The 19,641-nt window shown below is 38.1% G+C and overlaps 1 protein-coding gene across 1 annotated transcript in view; it reads left to right on the plus strand.

Moving 5' to 3' along the window:
* The first annotated feature begins 16,942 nt into the window (after positions 1-16,942).
* The window catches only part of Su(z)12 (Polycomb protein Su(z)12), a 92,344-nt gene continuing 89,645 nt past the window's right edge, over positions 16,943-19,641 (plus strand). The window contains exon 1 of the mRNA XM_081751309.1: positions 16,943-17,156. Coding sequence (XP_081607435.1) covers positions 17,057-17,156 — 100 coding nt within the window. The 5' untranslated portion in view covers positions 16,943-17,056. The remainder of the gene's footprint in view (positions 17,157-19,641) is intronic.

The raw sequence follows: 19,641 nt of genomic DNA on the forward strand, positions 1-19,641 counted from the left end.
ATTTCGAATATTCTTTTTTTTTTCCTGTCTGTAGCTTCCTTCGTTGTAGAGAGATCTCCTTAAGACTTGTCAGGTAGATACCTCAAATGGATACCTAATTGTTAACGTCAATTACACATGCTCAAGCGCAGTGTTGCCAACGACGGAAATTAAAATTTCCCTAAATTTGGACAAAAAATCGAAATTTTCGAAATGTTTGTTTATAAATCCATATCTATACGTCCGAGCTTAAGTCAACTTACGCCAGTTGAACATTGGTCCTTCTGAACAAAAGCGGGTACAGATCGTTACAATGTTGTAATTAGGGGACGCACCAAAAATTCGTATTTAGGTTCTAACCCTTGATTTTTCTAGTTTTTCCTTACTTTTCTGTTTACCGTAATCTATTTTCTGCAATTAGAAGCATTATTACTTAAATATCACCATGATAATTGTAGGATATATTAGTGGTGTACCAGTGTTTATTTTAAGGTATTTTGCATCTGTCTGATAGCAGTATTGCCAGCTACAGAAAATTCTGCAAAAATCTGCTTGGCGCAGTACGTATTTAACTCCGCGTTATGATCCGGCCAGTCGGCCAGTAGCCTGTACTTCGAATTTTACTTTACTTTCAATTGAATCGTTGAGTTCGAAAACCGGTCTTCTCCATGGAAGCTAATTTGAGAAGAGAGACAAACAAAACTAAATTAGTCAATATGCATATGATATATTGGACTGTTTTTATTTTTGGACCGTAGAAAAATGACAGTTCTACGTTCCGAAATTGAAAACAGATCTATATGTCGGATACATATTTACTAATTTAGCTCTGTTTATCGCTCCTCTCAAATTAGCTTCGATGGAGATGACCGGTTTTCGAACTAAACGATTCAATTATTAACTAACTGATCAATTAATAAGGGACATAGAAAGGCCTGGGCGGGACGTGCAACCGCGTGGGGTGATTAATTTTAGGGAATTTTAAGGAACACCAAATTCATTGATATGATTAGGCTCGTATAATTATAAGTTTTGTTTGCAAACAGTATGCTGAGAATTAAATAGTTTTTATTTAATTTGTGACATCTTTGGTTACCATCGCATCTTTCGTCAGGTTTTCAACCAATCTGGGTTTGTTCTTTTTGTGTCCATCACAATGATTCTTCTGCTCTTAATAAACCCATAAAAGAAACTTTTGTCGCCACCGCATGCAGCTGTGAATTACATTTTGTCCATTCATGAAAATTTTAGAAATAATCTGTAATCTTAATAACTGTATTAGCTGTCGTAAATAATAACCATATTCATTGGTGATTAATATTTTACGTGTGTTACTTCATCGTAAATTTATCGGCAGCGCAAAGAAAACACTCTTATCCGCCGTCGCCGATATTGCCATTAGCGCAGGTGCACGTGCGAAGGAAATGACGTAGGGAATTGATTTCACTGGAACATACTGTAGGTAGTTAATAAAAAACTAGAAAGCTGTGCATTCGCTTGAGATCACAGATGCCCCTTCCGAACTGACGCCCGAACGTAGCGTATCTATCATATTCACGAGCTTTTTCAGTCCAAGTACCTTTCACTATCCAGCAGAAGAGTATTTGAGATCAAAGTTTTTTACAGACATGTTTAAGAAGCAGTTCCCCCCGGAGAATACCAAAATTATACGTCTATACCCTGATCACCAGTTGAATTAGAGACAGCAGGAAAGTTGCAGAAGCCTCCCTGCAGAGGCTCCACCAGTGTATGTGATTGAAACACATCGTACTGCTGCAGTGTGCTTCCTCTCTAACTATCCGTGTCAGTGCAGTGTGTGATGGGCAAGACGACAGATTTGAGTGCATTTGGCCGTAGTCAAATCGTAGGGGTCAGACGACTAGGTGGTTTTATTTTGGAAGTGGCTGTGACACTGCGATTTTCAAAAGCAACTGTTTCAAGGGTGTATCGTGAGTACCTGTTTTCCAATAAATCCGCACCCGCACGGGCGAACTGCCGCGGTCAGGGGCGTGTCGACGACAGGGATAGGAACCGACTGACCCGCATCGTTACAGCTGATAGACGGGCCACGGTGCGTCAAATCGGGGAGAGATTCAATGCAAGACAACAACGAAGTGTAAGCAACCTCAAAATCCACAACCACCTACTTGCCATGGAGTACAGAAGTCATTGACCCACGCGAGTACTCCTTCTAATCACACAGCACAGGAAACAACTTCTAGCATGAACAAAGCAACACCGCCACTGGACCGTGGAAATGTGTAAAAAGGTTGCCTTGACAGATGAGTCATGTTTCAAATTGATACATGCCAATGGACGGGTACGGGTGCGTTGCCAATCGCACGAGGCAATGGATCCTTCATGCCTGCAGGGAACTGTACAGCCGGTGGTGGTGGTATTCTCATCTGGGACATGTTTACGTGGACTGAAATGGGTTCCCTAACACGTATGACACGGTTCCTCACAGGTCAACGCTGCCGCGATCTTATGGATGACCATGTCCTGTCATTTGCTCGACTGCAATATTCGGATTATGACCGTATCTTTCAACAGGACAATATGCCGGCCCACAGCTGTAGGATAGCACAGACTGGTTTGATGAACGTTCCTCTGGTCTATCACCACTTCCCTGGCCATCACTGTCACTGGACATCAATCCCATCGAACACATCTGGGACGCCATGGAACGACGCCTTTGGGCTGTGAACTCTCTTCCGACCAACTTGAGGGCTCTGTGGGAGACTTTGCAGCAGATATGGATTGAGATACCACAACAACACTTCAGGCGCGGCGCTTGTGCTGGAGTGAGTTGATTTTAGTTTAGCGTCCCTTTTAGCAGTGAGGTTATATGATTAACTTGGAATACGAACCACATGAGCTCCCGTCAGGAATCGAACTCGGGTCTCCCACGCCAAAGGCGCGTACGCTAAACGCTTAGCCACGAAGGAGCTCCCATGCCGCGGCGGATAGCCGCCGTTATCAGAGCGAAAAATGGTGCTGCAAGTTATTAGGTAGGTGTCTCTAATTCAACTGGTGATCAGTGTAATATGATAATAAATAGAATAGTACCGTGTGAAAATAATATGTGCCCCCCCGAATACTAAGTGTACCCCGGATTTTTTTCTGAAAGAAACATTGCTTGAGATCATATGTTATAAAAATAAACCAAGCCCATCCTCTTAATGTTTTCTAATTTTTGAAACTCGTTTCCATATTCGATTAGGAAACGACATTTTACAAACTCTAAATGTAAATTGTTATAGCTAGAAAGAAAGTATTAAGTATCTTAACTATTCTATTATTATTCTCTCGAGTGCGGAAAACCAAGGTTTGATTCTCGGTAGAAGCTCATGTGATTTGAATCCTACATTGACTTTTGGGTCCACAACTCATATTGGCTCGCTGCTGAAACAAAGAGTAAACTCCAATTAACCAACTTATTATACTCTGATTGGTAATAAAAATCAATCCTCAAAGTTATCTTCTTATATTGTTCCTATTATAACTTATTGTATGATACTGGTTGCTGTGCCGAGGGAAACTTGCTCAACTGAAATTTAAACTCGAGTGCTGTTTCGTATTGCACTTCCAAACAAGTCATCTCTTATATAGGTCTACAATTGATGCTAGAAAGAGACAACAAATCACAATTAATTAATCAATCAATCAATCAAAAAAGTTAAAATTTGGTCATATATATTTAAATATATATCAGGTTGCCTAAAATGCAGTGAGCCTTTGGAAGTCAAAATTAAGAAGACATTTATAATTAAAAAATAACATTATGAAACCACATATGAACTTTTTTTTTTTTTTTTGATAAGTTCTCTCAATTGATGCCGCGGCTATGTAAATTGTGTGTGCTCCTTTGGTGTGAAAGACCGGGGTTCGATTCCTGGCGGGAGCTCATGTGGTTGAGATTCTACGTTAAGCTAAACTCATATACAGTATAACTAACTATTTTTGTTTGATAGGCTAACTTCCTGCCATTTTCTCTGCAACATTATAATCCTGTTGCTACAGAATTTCTGTTGTTTCTTTTCAAGAAATTATGACACGTGGTTTTTACAGGTCTCTTAAAACTAAGTTAACAACGTTCAGAGAGTTCTGTAGAGACCGAAACAAATGCCAGTCTGCGGTGTATGAAAATACCAAAGCCAGGTTCTGTCAATTGCTGACGGGTCGTTAAAGATGTATGCTGCCTGGCATTGTGAGCGTGGTATGTAACGCCCTTTTTGTTGACTGGTTCCGGCCGTCTCTTTTGAATTGCTAAGTACGTTCGCTGTGGTTATCCACAGTACAGGTCAGAGTCTGTATTATTTATCAGATTTTTTTGAGATCTCTATGTTCACACAGGCTCGTTCCAGAGGGGCCCAAGGTGTGAAAAAAAAATCCCCGAAATTTTCCCTTTGGCATTATTTTTCCCTCTCCTGGTATATGGTATGAGCATGCAAGTGGTACCATTTGAAAGCCAGCTCCATTCGGAACAGAATGAGGTATGAACTATGATCCTAGGATAAATAGTGACGATGCAGTAGCTGCTTGACTGAAAGTCTAAAAAATACCCCAAAAACCCCGGATCCCCTAAGGGTTAATGAAGCATATTATTCTTCCGGCGTAACTGAACTTTCAAGTTAAAACTGTGTTGAAACTTATCAAAAACCAAAGCAAATCATTGTGATCATAGGGGGCGCGGTGGCTCAGTGGTAGAGCGTTCACCTCCGGTGCTTGGGGTCCCTGGTTCGTTCCCAGCTCGCGCTGTGTGGACTTTGTGGTGGACAAACACCGTGCTCGTGGGTTTTCTCGGGGTTCTCCCGTTTCCTCCCACTTTCTTCATTCCACCATTTCACTCATCTCTCATTATCACCGTCTCCTTTAGCCTAACCGGCATAACCGTGGGACGTTAAGCTTAGAGATTTCATTTCATTTCATTTCATTGTGATCATAGCAAGAAACCAAGCAACAACTGCATAATACCAAAAACCAAAGCAAATGATTGTGATAATAGCAAGAAACCAAGCAACAACTGCAGAACTTGTGACCTATATATAAATGAAGAGCTTGAAAGTTTAAATCAACAACGAATGAATCTGAGAACTCAGCAAACAGTGGCGGATCCAGCCCAGGCCCGGGAGGACCTAGGCATTCCCAAGTTTTTGAGTGACAAAAATAATTTAAGGTATTATTTATATTTTTTTAAAAGTTTATAGTAAACTCATGATATACCTATCATAGTCTGGATTCTGGCTGACCCTCCCAGTTTTTACCTTCTAGATCTGCCATCAGGGCCGGCGGGTGCTCTCAATCGGGCCCCGCGCTAGTGCCGTCTACTCTACTTTCCAGTCTAATCTAGTCTCCAGTGCCTTTTAATCAGCATATTAGAACTCAGAGCAAACAATTGTGATGTGGTCCCTATAACTAAATTTTGCTCCTAACACATGTAATTAATACATGTCATTCTGTTCGCGGGGCTCCCGGCCCAAGTGGCTACACATAAGACATCCCTCTAGAGTACAGTGTTGTCGGATTGGCGCCAAGTTCCGTTTTGTGAATTGTTTTTTCTTGCGTTGTTTTCGTTACTATACGTGTTATTGTTACTGTTTTAGAATAATTGTTACAGTGGTTATTGTTGTGCAGTGTTATTATTGGTAAATTTTAAATGCCTTTTTAAAATACTCATTTACTATGTCTTCAAAGTTTGGCAACATTGTTGGTTGACGTTTCCTCAAGTGTGCACTCGGGAAGCGGCTCCACGAATTGTATCGAAGTTTTCCGATATGTCAGAGCTCAAGCAAAATATTGCTATGATTGGTTTAGAGGCCAAGACTCATGATTCGACGCGAGTACTATAGTCCTAAACCGTACAAGTCCTAAAATTTAAGTCCAGTGCCTATATTTTTTAGGACTTATGCCGTTTAGGACTTATGAATGTTTCCATCATCAATTTCATTCATTTCTCGTCATCATAGTCTCCTTTAGCCTATCCGGCATAAGCGTAGGACGTAAAACAATAATTTCATTTCATTTTTCATTTGTTTTTAAGTGAGTTACATATTGACCTTTTTCTGAGTAAAGAAAAAATGAAATATTTAAGTTTTACGTCCCATGGTTATGCCGACTAGCCTAAAGGAGGCGATGATGATGAGAAATGAATGAAATGGTGATATAAAGTAAAAGGATACGGAGAAAATCCATGCACACGGTGTTTGTCCACCACAAGGTTCACTTGGTGAAAGCTGGAATCGAATCAAGGACCCCATGCACCAGAGATGAACGCTCTACCACCGAGCCACCGCGACCCCTTCTGAATAAAGAATCGGACATTTCAATATAATAGAAATTAGATGCGGGAGTTTTAGAAACGCTGAAACACGTACTCCCATATTTTTAATTAAAAGTTGACATACTGAATTCCATACATCCAACTAAGGACTATCCAAGAATCCTCACTTTTTTTTCTGAATACAAGTAGGAAATTTAAATATTGTAAAAAAATAAATAAATAAATAAAGCCTCTTTTTCCCCCTTTACAAGCGGAATTTCATTTTCAATAACGCTGGAACAATCTTAAGTTATTTATAAAGAGTTTATATGCCAAAATTTTATCTCTCTAACTTCGGTGATTTCTGAGATACTGTGTATTCCTAAGAAAAAAATGAATTTACTGTATTTTTCTTTAGGATATGCATTTTAAGAAATCAGCCTTCATCCCTTGCTTTCTACCCAAATGTCACTATTTTACTTATAGAATCCATGGGCGTTGACGAGTGAGTCACTTATAATTCGTTATTTAATGGAACAAACTATGATAATCAAATACTGAATGTTGTACTAAATGTGAAGTTTTCTAGTTCCACAACAGACTGAAAGTCGATATTTTGAAAAGTGAAATAAAGTTATTTTTAATTCATATTTGGGGCATAAGCAAGGTAACGAAAAATTAGTACAAGACACGTCAAAAAACAGCCAATATTTTTTTTACACGGGTTGCTAACACTGATTAAGTTGAGCATGTGCAGGAGGATGCTGTAGTATTCTGAGCTTGCAACAGAGATAAGATCGTCCGAATAGAGTTGTGTACGTGCAAGGAGCAGTAAGGTGAAATGGCTTCATTAATACAAAATCCCGCCAAATGTGAAGTTAGATCTGTCATACGATTTCTGAACGCCAAAGGACAGAATGCAGCTGATATTCATAGGGGATTTGCGTGTTATTTACGAACCAACAGTAATGAGCGAAAGAAAGGGAATGGTGCAGAGTTTCGGAAAAAGCGTTCAAATCAAGGATGTTATAAAATAGAGGATCTGCACATACAACAAAATCGTGAAGCCATACGTCACAGCTTCGCCACACCTACTCTTTCCACTCCGCGTCACTAAGATCGCAACGTTTCGAGCCAGCAATCATGGCGGAAATGAGAGTAGCCAATCAGACGTGCCGGCTCATACGATGCTCGTTTTTTTTTTTTTTTTTTTTTGGCTTCATTGATTTCATATGATGAAGATACGTATGAGCAGATCCTCTATTGTATAACATCCTTGGTTCAAATCTTCATGGCGATGAGCATATGGTTCTTTTGCCCACTGGGGAGAGGATGGAGATGACCTCTTTTCTCACATAGTGGAAAGGGTGAAACCTGGGCATCGTACACTACTGGAGAGTCGAAGCAGCAGTCAATGCAATGGCAGCATTGGTTCTCCTATAGCGAAGAAATTCTAACAAACACAACCAGTTCACAAAATCATGGCAACCGTGTTGTGGAACCAAAAGAGTGTGATTCTTGAGATTCTTGGAACTAGGACGAACAATTGCAGCAGATGTGTATAACCAAACACAATATAATCTGCGACGTGGCACCCAAATTCGGCCGAGAGAAATGAAAAGCTCTGAAATTTTTCTGATCGATGATAACGATGGCCTACATAAAACTGCTCGAACATTCAAAGATTTCGATGGGAATTATTCAATCATCCCCCTTACAGCCCCGACCTTGCCCTCAGCGATTTCTTTCCTTCGACTGAAAAACTGGCTTACATCAGAGCGTCTCAACGACAGTGAAGTGTTCAAGACATCGGTTTTGGACTGGCTGCACTCTCACGTGCCAGAGGGGCCGCGGTGGCTCAATGGTAGAGTGTTCACCTCTGGTGAGCATACACATGACTCATCTACTGTAACCGCGCTTTTGACACGAGAAAAGACACTCCCATAATGTTTCCATTTCTATGCACGATTGCAGGGATGACATCTTACGCTGATTTCACAATAGGGATGGTATCGAGACGAGACTTTATACAGTCTCGGTCTCGTCTCGGTTGATAAGTAGCGGTCTCGATCTCGTCTCGAGTCAAAAGTCACGTCTCGGTCTCGAAGGCCAAGTCTCGGTCTCGTCTCAAAAGTCTCGAAATATATAGTGTGAAATTAAAATTGTTGAAGTATTATTATCTTATAGTCTGTCGTTTCCGCTTCTTATTTTTTGCCTTCATTCTTGACTTTGAACTATGGTATGATGTACCTCTTCGTAGTATAGTTTGAAAAACAGTACTATAGGTCTTACTACTTAAGGAAATGGTTTTTCGCTTCTCCTGTAAAATTATGAAATTATAACTTGGTTTAGTTTATCTCTGGTCCAGATGTAGTAAAATCATAACCATAATTATAATCAACCATTATCAACCCACTGCTGGATGAAGGTCTTTCCAAGTCTTCTCTACAACTATTTATCTTGAGCAATTCTTTCTCAGGTTACTCCCCAGTTGTTCTTGATTTCGTCAAACCTTCTTGTACAAGAACGTTTTCTAGGCTGTTTTTATCTCGTGGTATCCTATCTAGAATTGTTTTTGTTCATCGATCATAATTTCTTGCAATATGTCCAGCACATTTTCCAGTCCACATATTAAAAATAATTTCATTAGTACCAGCCATTAGTTGTCAAATAATTCATTTCTACTGTATATATTTGTCCTACAAATAGTTCAAATCCGGTACTTTTGGAGCACAGACACGCTAGTTTTTGATCTTCGAATCTGACACAATGATTTAAATCAACCCGATGTGAGGGCTCCATTTGGTCTAGTGGCTAGCACGCTTGACTTCGGTTCGCTTTGTCCCGAATTCGATTTCCGGTAGGAGTACAGTTGAACGACCGAAGTGGTTCGGATTCCATTATAATCATTAGCTCCACGTGTACTTTAGACGCCCTAGCATAATCGTGGGACATTAAACTAAAACAAACCGAACTAAACATCAACACAATGTGTACTACTAACTGTAAGTCCTTCAATAACTGCATACAGCTATGGTATGGGTCGAGTTTGAGGTGGTCGGTGGTCAAGCTAAAACAAGTGAAATGTAACTAGGGTGTAATTAGAACTTTTTCTTAACCATGATTTTGTGTACATCACGATTAAGGGTTAGGGGAACACTAGGGTTACTGAAAAGTTACCAGTTACATTCAATTTCAGTTACAATTTGCATTTACATGTATTACTGGAACCAAAACTTTGACTTTAACATTAACAGTATAAAGACTACGAAAAACATTCTTGCACCATAAACCAAATTACGACTAATTTTAAAATATTTTGCAGTTTAGCTACGTTATTTGCATTATATTCAGGGACGTTCGTAGGGGGTGGGTCCTGGGGGTCCGGACCCCCCGAAATTTCCACTTTTGTATAAATTTAGCCTAATTTTAGGGGCAATCTTAGGAATTTTAATATAAAATACCCTAATATTGAGTTTGGACCCCTCCCGAAATAAATTCCTGCTTACGCTACTGACTATATTTATAATAATATTTAGCAATTTATTTAAGTTGGCAACACTACTTAAAATAATGGAACTGCGACTTGTAATTAAAACCGCTAAAAACTATTGTTGTAATGTTACAGAAGCAAACTAAAGCAATAATCATTACAAAGTTTAACACAAATAGGTTATTTTAAGCAGTACAACAATCCATGTGTTTGGTATCTCTGAAACGGTTTGAAATAACAATATTGTTGTAAATGACATTCTGATCACTTAAGTCTTTTGGAAGCATCTACATGATGAGACGTGGTATCTGGTATGTCAGCACGTTTTCGAAGTGAAGTCTTTAGAAAAAGTTAAATTTTTCATTTTTTGTTACTTTGATCCTTCATTCATTCGAAATACATTATACCATGATCATAGTATTTGACGCTAAGATACAAATGATGCGCATTGCACCGCATATGCCATTTGAGTTATTAGAGATCTCCAAAATGTTGATGTTGGTGATACTATATTGTTCTTTGTTAGACTGAATAATGTATGTGATATTGTGGTTTTATTAATATCTAAATTAGCAATAGGTAATACCTTACATAGTGCAATTTGAGAAAATACAACTTTATTTTTCGTTGGCAACACTGTTTGTTTATCTAGTGGTATTGCAGAGTATTTAGAATAATTTTCTCTTCAATATTTCACACAACATGGTACAAATTTTCGGCATTTGAATTATATATATATCTACACTGAATATAATAGTGTACAGTGTATAAATATACAGTGTATATATATATATATATATATATATATATATATATATAGAAAAAAAAAAATATATATATATATATATATATATACTGAATAAAATGAACTTCAATCCTGCTTTCCAGTGGATAAAGAGACAAAGTATGGTTTATCCCCGCCCTTGATCATATCCTGGATCCGCGCCAATATATATATATATATATGAGAGAGAGAGAGAGAGAAGATCATATACAACAGCAGTGGATTTTGTTTCGGGAGAAGCTTGAGGAACGGGTAAGAAACATTTGTGTTGTAATTGCAATGCGAGAAAATAATCACAAATTTACTTCGGAAGGGGCTTGAGCCCGACACCTACCCCTAAATACGCCACTGCACATCAGTGAACCGTTCTCATATTATCTCACACAGCAACGAAACAAATTTTCAGTAAAGGCAAAATAGCTGTCAATATTCGAGACGAGACTGACCACGGTCTCGTCTCGGTATATAAAAGTCCGTCTCGATACCATCCCTATTTCACAACATTTAAGCACAGGTATGTCGAATTCAGGCGCGTTTACCTTATATATATATATATATATATATATATATATATATATATATATATATATAGTAGACGTATAGATAGATAGATAGATAGAATTCTCTTGTGACATGTAGCGATCTACACAGCATACAAACGGTGTGACGAAATTACGTTCCACTTTGAATATCTTGGAAACGAATTATCCAAGATAGATGGTTGTCAAAAAGTATTTAAAAGACCTTCATCCAGCAATGGATCGACAATTGTTAATAATGGTATGTATGAGTTTCAAATATAAATAATACTTACTACTTCACTCATATGATTCCAATTCTCGTTCTTGACATCTGAGCATTTGAAATTAAGGAATAAACGTCTATACCTTCTTCTGAGACGTCGCACTTTTAACCCTGCAGCTGTAAGAATTTCTAAAAGCAAAGACACTTAATATAAAATTTATCGTTCCCCTCGCCCTCCATTAATCTTCTCGTATATGCAGAACAAAATAATGTTCTTCAAATAGGTGAATTGTTTTTGACTGGGAAAATTTTGAATTCTTCAAGCTCTGAAATTGGCAATGTACACACTTGCTATGCTAATAGAAATACAAAAGATACAAAAATTTTATCTGCGTGATTTATTTTCGATTGCCGAAAATGGGTTCTGCTACGTAAAGTTGCTACTGCCCATTTTGTTTTTGATATAAATTGTTTATAAATCCTGAACAAACGAAAATTTTATGAGAACAATACTGAACAACGATGTGCATGGTTTAATTTTCAAATTCTGAAAATGGGTTCTGTCAGGTTTAAACACATACTTTGTTTGGCTTCTTTCTTTCACACCTGGCTTGCTCATGTGTATGTAGGTTTATCTCGGTATAACAAACGGTTCTGCGAACTCGAATTTCTTTAACAACCGGTTCGCCCGAACCGGCTGAATAGCACCACTACAAATACACACAAAAGAGTCAAGGCCATACAAGTAGTTGATAGAGAAATGATCCTAATAAATTCTTTCAAATTGGAAAACTTTGATATGTCAATGGAGTTTTTAAAAGTCACTGGTGGCGATCAATCTTTGAAAAAGACGAAATTTGTTGGGTTAAATTCTGACTCCTTAAGCCGCAATTCTACAACTGCTTCAAGTTCGAAAATGTTATTATTCTCCTTATTTACCTTCATTTTTAACACATTCGAGTCGGAGCCCATTCCTGCGATGTTTTTTGCCTCAAGTCAGCGGGTTTTGCGACACTTTTCGATTCTTTACAAAAAATAGTGTAAAAACGTTAGAGCAATGAAATATTTATTTTCTTGAAATATGAACTTAGTGGTTACTACAGAATACAACATTATCAATCTGTTTTCTTATTTTTATGTACCTTTATATATATATTTTTAATAAATGGACCTTTTTCAGTTATGAAAAATGTCCGACAAGCAATATGATTGATTATAAGTATGCACATAATGAACTTTCTTGGCGCATTACAGTCCTTCAAGTGTTACGAACCAACAATACAAACATTAGATACTTTGAAATGGCAGAAAGGTATAAGTATAAAGTAAAAATATAGTGCAAGACCAACTATTTTTATTTTTCGCCTGGAGTCACCCTTTTCGCATTCGATCTTCTGTCGTGCTACCATTGCCAGAAAATGTATAAGAATATAAATAAATAAATAAATAAATAAATACGATTATTACACCTAAGAAAATATTACAAAGAGATATTTCCCACCCACTCACATAAATGTTTATGTTACAGTCATCCTTATTGGTCAGTCATTACAAGGTAGAAGAAAAAAAAAAACAACTTCCCCGCTATAGAAAAGCCGGCAACATAATCTGGGTCAATATTTGAATCCTCAATTTCAGATCCAGAATCAACAGCAAACTTATCAAGCATGTTCTATATATACAGGGGTGCCCACAGAGGGGGGCTATGACGCAAAGTGCGTCATTGAAATATTTGGGGGGGTTAAAATTATATAAATATGTTTGAGGGGGTGTAAAAATTAATCGAAAAGATTTTTTCATGGAAGAACACCTACGGATAGACAATAGGGGGGTGCGTCATGGACATAAGGGGGGTGGGCACCACTGATATATATATATAGATAGATAGATAAATCTCCCATTTTGAGGCAAAATGCATATAAAGACGCGAGAAACGTATGCCAATTGTTATCGCTCTAAGTCGCTTTGCACCGGATGGACTGACACCTGGATTTTTTTTCCCTTTTTTTTACAAGTACTAAAAGAATCGCACTGTAGCCTATATATGAGAAGTCGAAAGTCGTCTACGAATAGCCATCCAATGTTCATATTAACGAAAATTTCATCACGTCGGGGAGACGTGATCCGTCCACCGAGGATAAAGAGGCCCACTCACGGTCCATGGTTTGCGCAAACAAGGCTGTTTGTGCAAACAGTTTGACCGTGTGTGGCGATGTATGAACTGTTTGCGCAAACGTTTGTGCAAACATTTTCCACATCGAACTCGTTCGAAAATTGTTTACACGAACATGATGTTTGCGCAAACACGTGGACCGTGTATGGGCATGTTTGTGCAAACACGAGCTTTATTTCCGAGTAGGAAGCCTAGTGTACAGACGCTTATTTCTTGCGCTATGGCGTCAATGAATAGGAATCAAAAATTCTGGCGAGAATTTATTGACCTTTATCGAAATTTACCTAAACTGTGGAAGGTAAAGAGTGAAGATTATAAAAACAGGAATTTGAAAAATGTGGCATATGAGAAGTTACTCCAGATTTCAGATGAGAAACGACATGGCCTTGTGTTGGCTTCACACGGCGTCCAATTGGCATTGAGCGGTGTTGACAGTTCGCGACAAGCAGTTATGCACGCTGTCTTCTCGCGCTACTGCGAATCTTGACAATATCACAGGCGCTACTTAGAAATATTGTACTAGCACATTAACTGCTCACTTTACCAAGTAGAGAAAATAATTACGAACAAATACGTGAAAACTACATCTTTCTATGTCAACTGGTTGTCATGATAGACGCTTTGAAAGGTTTCCATATAAAACAATTAGTAAAACGAGCGTTGAGTCCCGCGTCTAATTTCCAGTGGATTTTGTTTCGATTTTCAAATAGAACTCACAACTTTTATTACAGGATAATCAGCGGTGTAGCCAGCAAGTTGTTCTAGGAGAAGATTACTTTCAGGGGGAGGCAAGCTTTTCACATATTAAAAGCAGAACAAATTACCTCTTTCACAACATGAAAGGATTTTAACTTACCATACATACATACATACTATGCGCATATTATATTTTCACAATGCTTCCTTATCAAAAGACGGATCGTGACACTACTGAAGTTAAAAACCAGAGTGTAAAAGATGAATCAATAATCTATTAATAAGAAAATAAATGCTGTTTATAGCAGTCTGTTTATCTGACTTTGTGTTTATGTAGGTTAAAATTCTAAAGAGGAAAAAAAAAAACGAAAAAATATTAACTCCGATATTATTATGCAATAATATAGTAGTGAGTTCACAGTGTACCCAGTTAGGGAAATGAGAATATAAAGCATATGATTAATTTTAGTTGATTCAATTAGGTATAGAAACCGTATTGATGATGATTGATTTTTTTTTTAAAAAAATCATATTTTATTATAAAGTCCTTCATTTGCATTAACTGTTAAATAAGTTTATTAAACATATACCAGACGAACCTCATTTTGGAGCTGGAAATAGTTCGGAAAGACAGAGCCCCCTTTTCCCCCGTGGCTAAATACCTTTGCAATCTTTGCCATCATCGTAAGAATAAAGCATGGGAAGTTTGTAATTTGTTTTGAAATTTACTTCAAGATAGACCCTTTGTTATTCGACAGAAGGAACGCAGTATGTTTTGTTCCTTTTTTCTTTCACGTTCCACTGCCTTATGTGCGACTTTTAACACCCTCTTTTCTCCTCTATAAGGGAATCAAAAGCATCAGGCGTCTGAATGGTGTCATAAATTATCGTAACCCAAAACAAACTCGAGCATATCGAGTTGCTTAGGAATCATAAGCAAACCGAGTACAGCAGAAGTTTTACTTTCTGTCTTCCTTTTTTTCTTTTTCTTTCAAGTGCTACGAAGTCAAGCTCGAAGAATTATTTTTTGTGTTTACAGTTTTTGGAACCCATAAAAATAAATTTACAAGAGTCAGATTCAGACAAAGACGAAATATTAACTGACATAGATGATAGTGAAAGTAGTGTTGAAGACAAGTGTTTAGCATTTTCACTGGAAAAGTTAACATGTAAGTAATTTAGTTGCTATATATACTTCTAGGATGCATAGTCAAAATTCTTGAGTTTGCTGGAATAGTACATTTACATTGTGAATAATGTTGCCAATGTATGTATCATAATCAACCACTCTTTCATCCACACCCTCTTCTTTCTTTTTGGTTTCGCGGGTATTTCCGCTTCCAAAGCACAAGCAATTACTATCGCTAAACAAGCTGCTTCAGTGGACATGCTTACGCGATTAAACTCAAAATTGAACTGAAGTTTGTGCAAACAGTTGTATCGTGTGTGGCCGAGTGTTTGCGCAAACAGATGTTTGCGCAAACCATGGACCGTGTGTGGGTCTCTTAAGAAAAATATCACGACTATGTGACGTGCTGAGACTCGAATGTGTTAATATTCCCGCGCAAACATCAGCTTGCGTGTGTCTCCAGTCCTCTCATTTTCATTTCTTCATTCTCACCGCCGTGATTAATCCGATTGGATAGAAAAGCGTGACTAACTAAGCAAACTCATCATCGTCAAAGGAAGCACCGAGCACGTATTTCAGATTGGCCGTTTCTGATTTTGAAAACACTCCTGTGTACACTGTAAGTCATTACTCGGCACCTTGTCATCGTCATTAAGAAATCATATAACATTTTTTAAGTAATAAGTAAAAACTTGTTGTGATCGTTGTTGAAACGTTTGAAAAAAAAATGAAATCTTAGAGTTTTACGTCCGACGGTTATGCCGGTTAGGCTAAAGGAGACGGTGATGATGAGTAATAAATGAAATGGTGGAATGAAGAAAGTGGGAGGAAACGGGAGAACCCCGAGAAAACCCACGCATACGGTGTTTGTCCACTACAAATTTCACTTAGCGGGGGCTGGGATCAAACCCGGGACCCCAAGCACCAGAGGTGAACGTTCTACCACTGAGCCACCGCGGCTCCTTTGAAACGTTTGGGTTGCGAGCGAAGCGAACAAGAACATTTTTACCAAATATATTTATTTTTGCAAACCGATAACAATATTGATTTAATACGGCGCCAATACCTTTACGAAGCGACGCAACGTTTACTAATTTCCAACACTTTTTCTTTCTTCTTGCTCGTTTGGCGCCCATTGCTGTGAGCGCCCGGGGCGACGACCCCGCTTATCCCCCTAGCTATGGCTCTGCATACAAGTGCCGTACAATTCATTGAGTTTTACAGATTTGTATGCATTGAGAAAATTTACTTGAAATGATAATTCATTTGTGTCGCACCATGATTTTATCTTCCACATATTCACGCAGTTTTAGGAATAAATCTTAATAATTTTAGAGTAGGTATGCTCTTCCACAGAGAGTAATCTCTCCTCTTCTATAGTAATTTGTACTCTGTCCCAAGAACATCATTTCAAATTGGGCACCAGTATCAGTAAATTTTCGCTTTTTTCATTATTACGCTAGTAATTAAAACAGGAATCACAAACTCAGTTAGGGTAATTTCTTCTGATCTTCTTTAAATGACGCTCCTGATACTGTCTAAGTTGAATTACAGTAAGTTGATCAGTGAAATGCATCGTAATATCGAAAGGGATGTCACGTCGTGTTTACGTTTGATACAGAACATTTGTTCTTTCAGTTAAAATATCAGAGCGGTTTCGTCTGTCAGTTGTTCGCAGTTTGTAGTTTGTATGAACTGCCACTAGAGGGTGGGAAATACGGAGTTTTATGTATAGTCGTTCGCGGGATTGAGGAGTTAATTTGTTTTGTTCGGGTTAGTATTTTTTGATATAGAAGATGCCGCCTAAGAAAAGGGAGAAAGAAGCAGATGCTTCGAAGAATATGCGGATGGACCAGCTTCAAGCAGATCATGAGATGTTTCTGCAGGCTTTTGAAAGTAAGTACTTGAAACCAATGTCACCATCAATGTTAGCATTCTTTTGAATTGATCTTTGTGTGACTTCATTTAAAAAGTCCTAATGTTCTTAACTGAAATGAACGTTAAAAATTAATTTAGTAAATATTGGAATAGAATAAATGCTGTTTAATTCATTTCGGCGTGTACATTGCAACGGTTGGAAAGATCCCTTCGATTATCAAATCTGAATAATCGGTACGAAAACTGCTTCAACACATGTAACATCCAGGCCTGTACTCGGTGGATAGGTGTGTGGAAAACGGTTTGTTGTGGTTCATTACACAAATGATTTTCTCAACTTGATTGCTTTGGTAATGTTAAGAATTGCTTTGGAAATCTTAAGAAATAACTGAGTATAATTTCACGTATTTAACCGTTGATGTAGTGCATTCCACATAGTAAACAAGAGGCGTGAAGTTGTTTTATGCTTGCTATGAATATTGATTCAAGTAAATTTTAAAGTATTTGTACAGTTGCTGTATCAGTTTACTAACGTCATAGATGAATTTACTAAATTTATTATGTATAAGCTATGAATGTAGATGAATTATTGCCCCAGTACGTTTGGTTATATCGCAGTGCCTATGTGTGATGAATGACTGTTCACACTTTCTTCAGTCGCTGAGAAATTATGATGTATGCGATCACTTTGTAAATGTATTTTCTTTCACACATTCCGCGACTGCCAACTAATAAATTACCCGGGCATTCGGCTAACTGTATTGATGCGCTCACCATTACGCTACCCAGCCCGCTCTCTTAATATCCGTATATTATATCACTCTTCAGCGCACACTTCAAGATTCAGGGAACTGGATACCGCAGTTCGAATTAAGTTCCAGTCATGCATTTTTTCCCTCTATATTTCATTAAGTTTGCAATTATAGAGGCAAAAAAGAAGAAATCTTTCAGTTTAACGTCCCATGCCCTATGCCCTTTAGGCTAAAAGAGACGGACGATGGTAATGTAAGAATTGGTGAAATGAAATGTGAAATGATCCCGATGTTGTCCACTCAAATGTACTTGGACAGTGTTCGAACCAGGGGCCCCGTACATCAGAGGTAAGCGCTATACTGTTGAGCAACCGTGTCCCCGCACCTATAGGGGAATGATGTAATATAAAGTCGGATATTTTTTTTTCCCATTAATTACGTGTAGGTTACCGATCATTTCAATCCTGGAAATTAATGTTACCTACCGGTACCTCAACTCCTACGCGGAAGCCAATATTGGGCGCAAGTTTAATTCAGGCGTATATAAATTGGTTTGTTTTGATCAAGGTAGTGCTAATTAAAAGGTACCAAACCTATTCGCATTTTCACGAAGCTTTGCAGCCCTTGTAAACAATGCAGACAGCAGTGTATAAATGTTGTCAACTAATAGACTAAAAAGTTTATAGAAAACCTCGAGCTAACAAATTAAGAAAAACTGAAGAGCAGTAGATTGAAAGTAAAATGACATGGGCTTCTGATAAATTACCAAGATGAATTTTGTCTCCCCTGAATCTTTAAAGTAGCATATAAATATAGACCCAGGACACTATGAAGCATTTTCTCGTGCACCAATCGCTGAATACTCGTGCGCGGAGTGATACGAATCGAGTTACGCGGTTTGTTTTTGAAGGGCGCAAAGGTGTATGAAAAAGCTTATAATATTAATACTGTTCGAAAAAAAGACTGGCTTTCCTAAACTAAACATTGGCCTATAAATTTCGCAATGTGCGCTTCAAAGGTGTTACATTACATTGAGTTGAAAGATGGAGGTAACTGTTCATTGCTCGCTTCAGTTGGTAAAAGTGAAATTGAATTTTTCACTTTAACGTGCCATGTTTATGTCCTTACGCTAAAGGAGATTAATAATTAATAGACGTGAATGATTCAAAAATTAATTTTTCTGCTGTACGGGTATCAAACCCAGGACCACGTGAACCAAAGGCACACACCAGTCCTGTTGGTCTGATAGACACGAAGAACATAGTGTCTTATTAGCAAATTTTCAAACAGACTTTTGCGGATACTGACCTTCACCGTACCGTACCGCATAAGCTTTCCTGGTTCGTCCTCCGCGATACAGATTAGTTGCAATAGTAGCTTGTAGTGACCGCACAGCAAGAATTAGTAGGTGTTTCGGGTTAACATTACAATATCCGCACCAACTTGTATACTCATTTGGAAACGAGGAATTACACACTATTAATTTTATGAAAATGGATCAATACTTCCCTGACCTTAAGCTAACCCGTTCCTACCCTACTTAACCCTGTCTTACTCTACTCTACTACCAGTATGTCCTTTTAAAGTGGCCCTACTCATCGATGCGCTGCTGGAGCGTGTATTGTAAAGTTATCCGGTCTTTCTTTGCACAATTGCAGAACATGCCTTATTTTTAAAGATAAAAGACGTTCTGTTACAAAGCGCTTCTTCGATGCGCATGGAGACGAACGTAATGTGAAGTTAATCTGAGA

Source organism: Thermobia domestica, chromosome 3 (assembly GCF_964235325.1).
Source record: "Thermobia domestica chromosome 3, izTheDome1.hap1.1, whole genome shotgun sequence".
NCBI lineage: Eukaryota > Metazoa > Arthropoda > Insecta > Zygentoma > Lepismatidae > Thermobia > Thermobia domestica.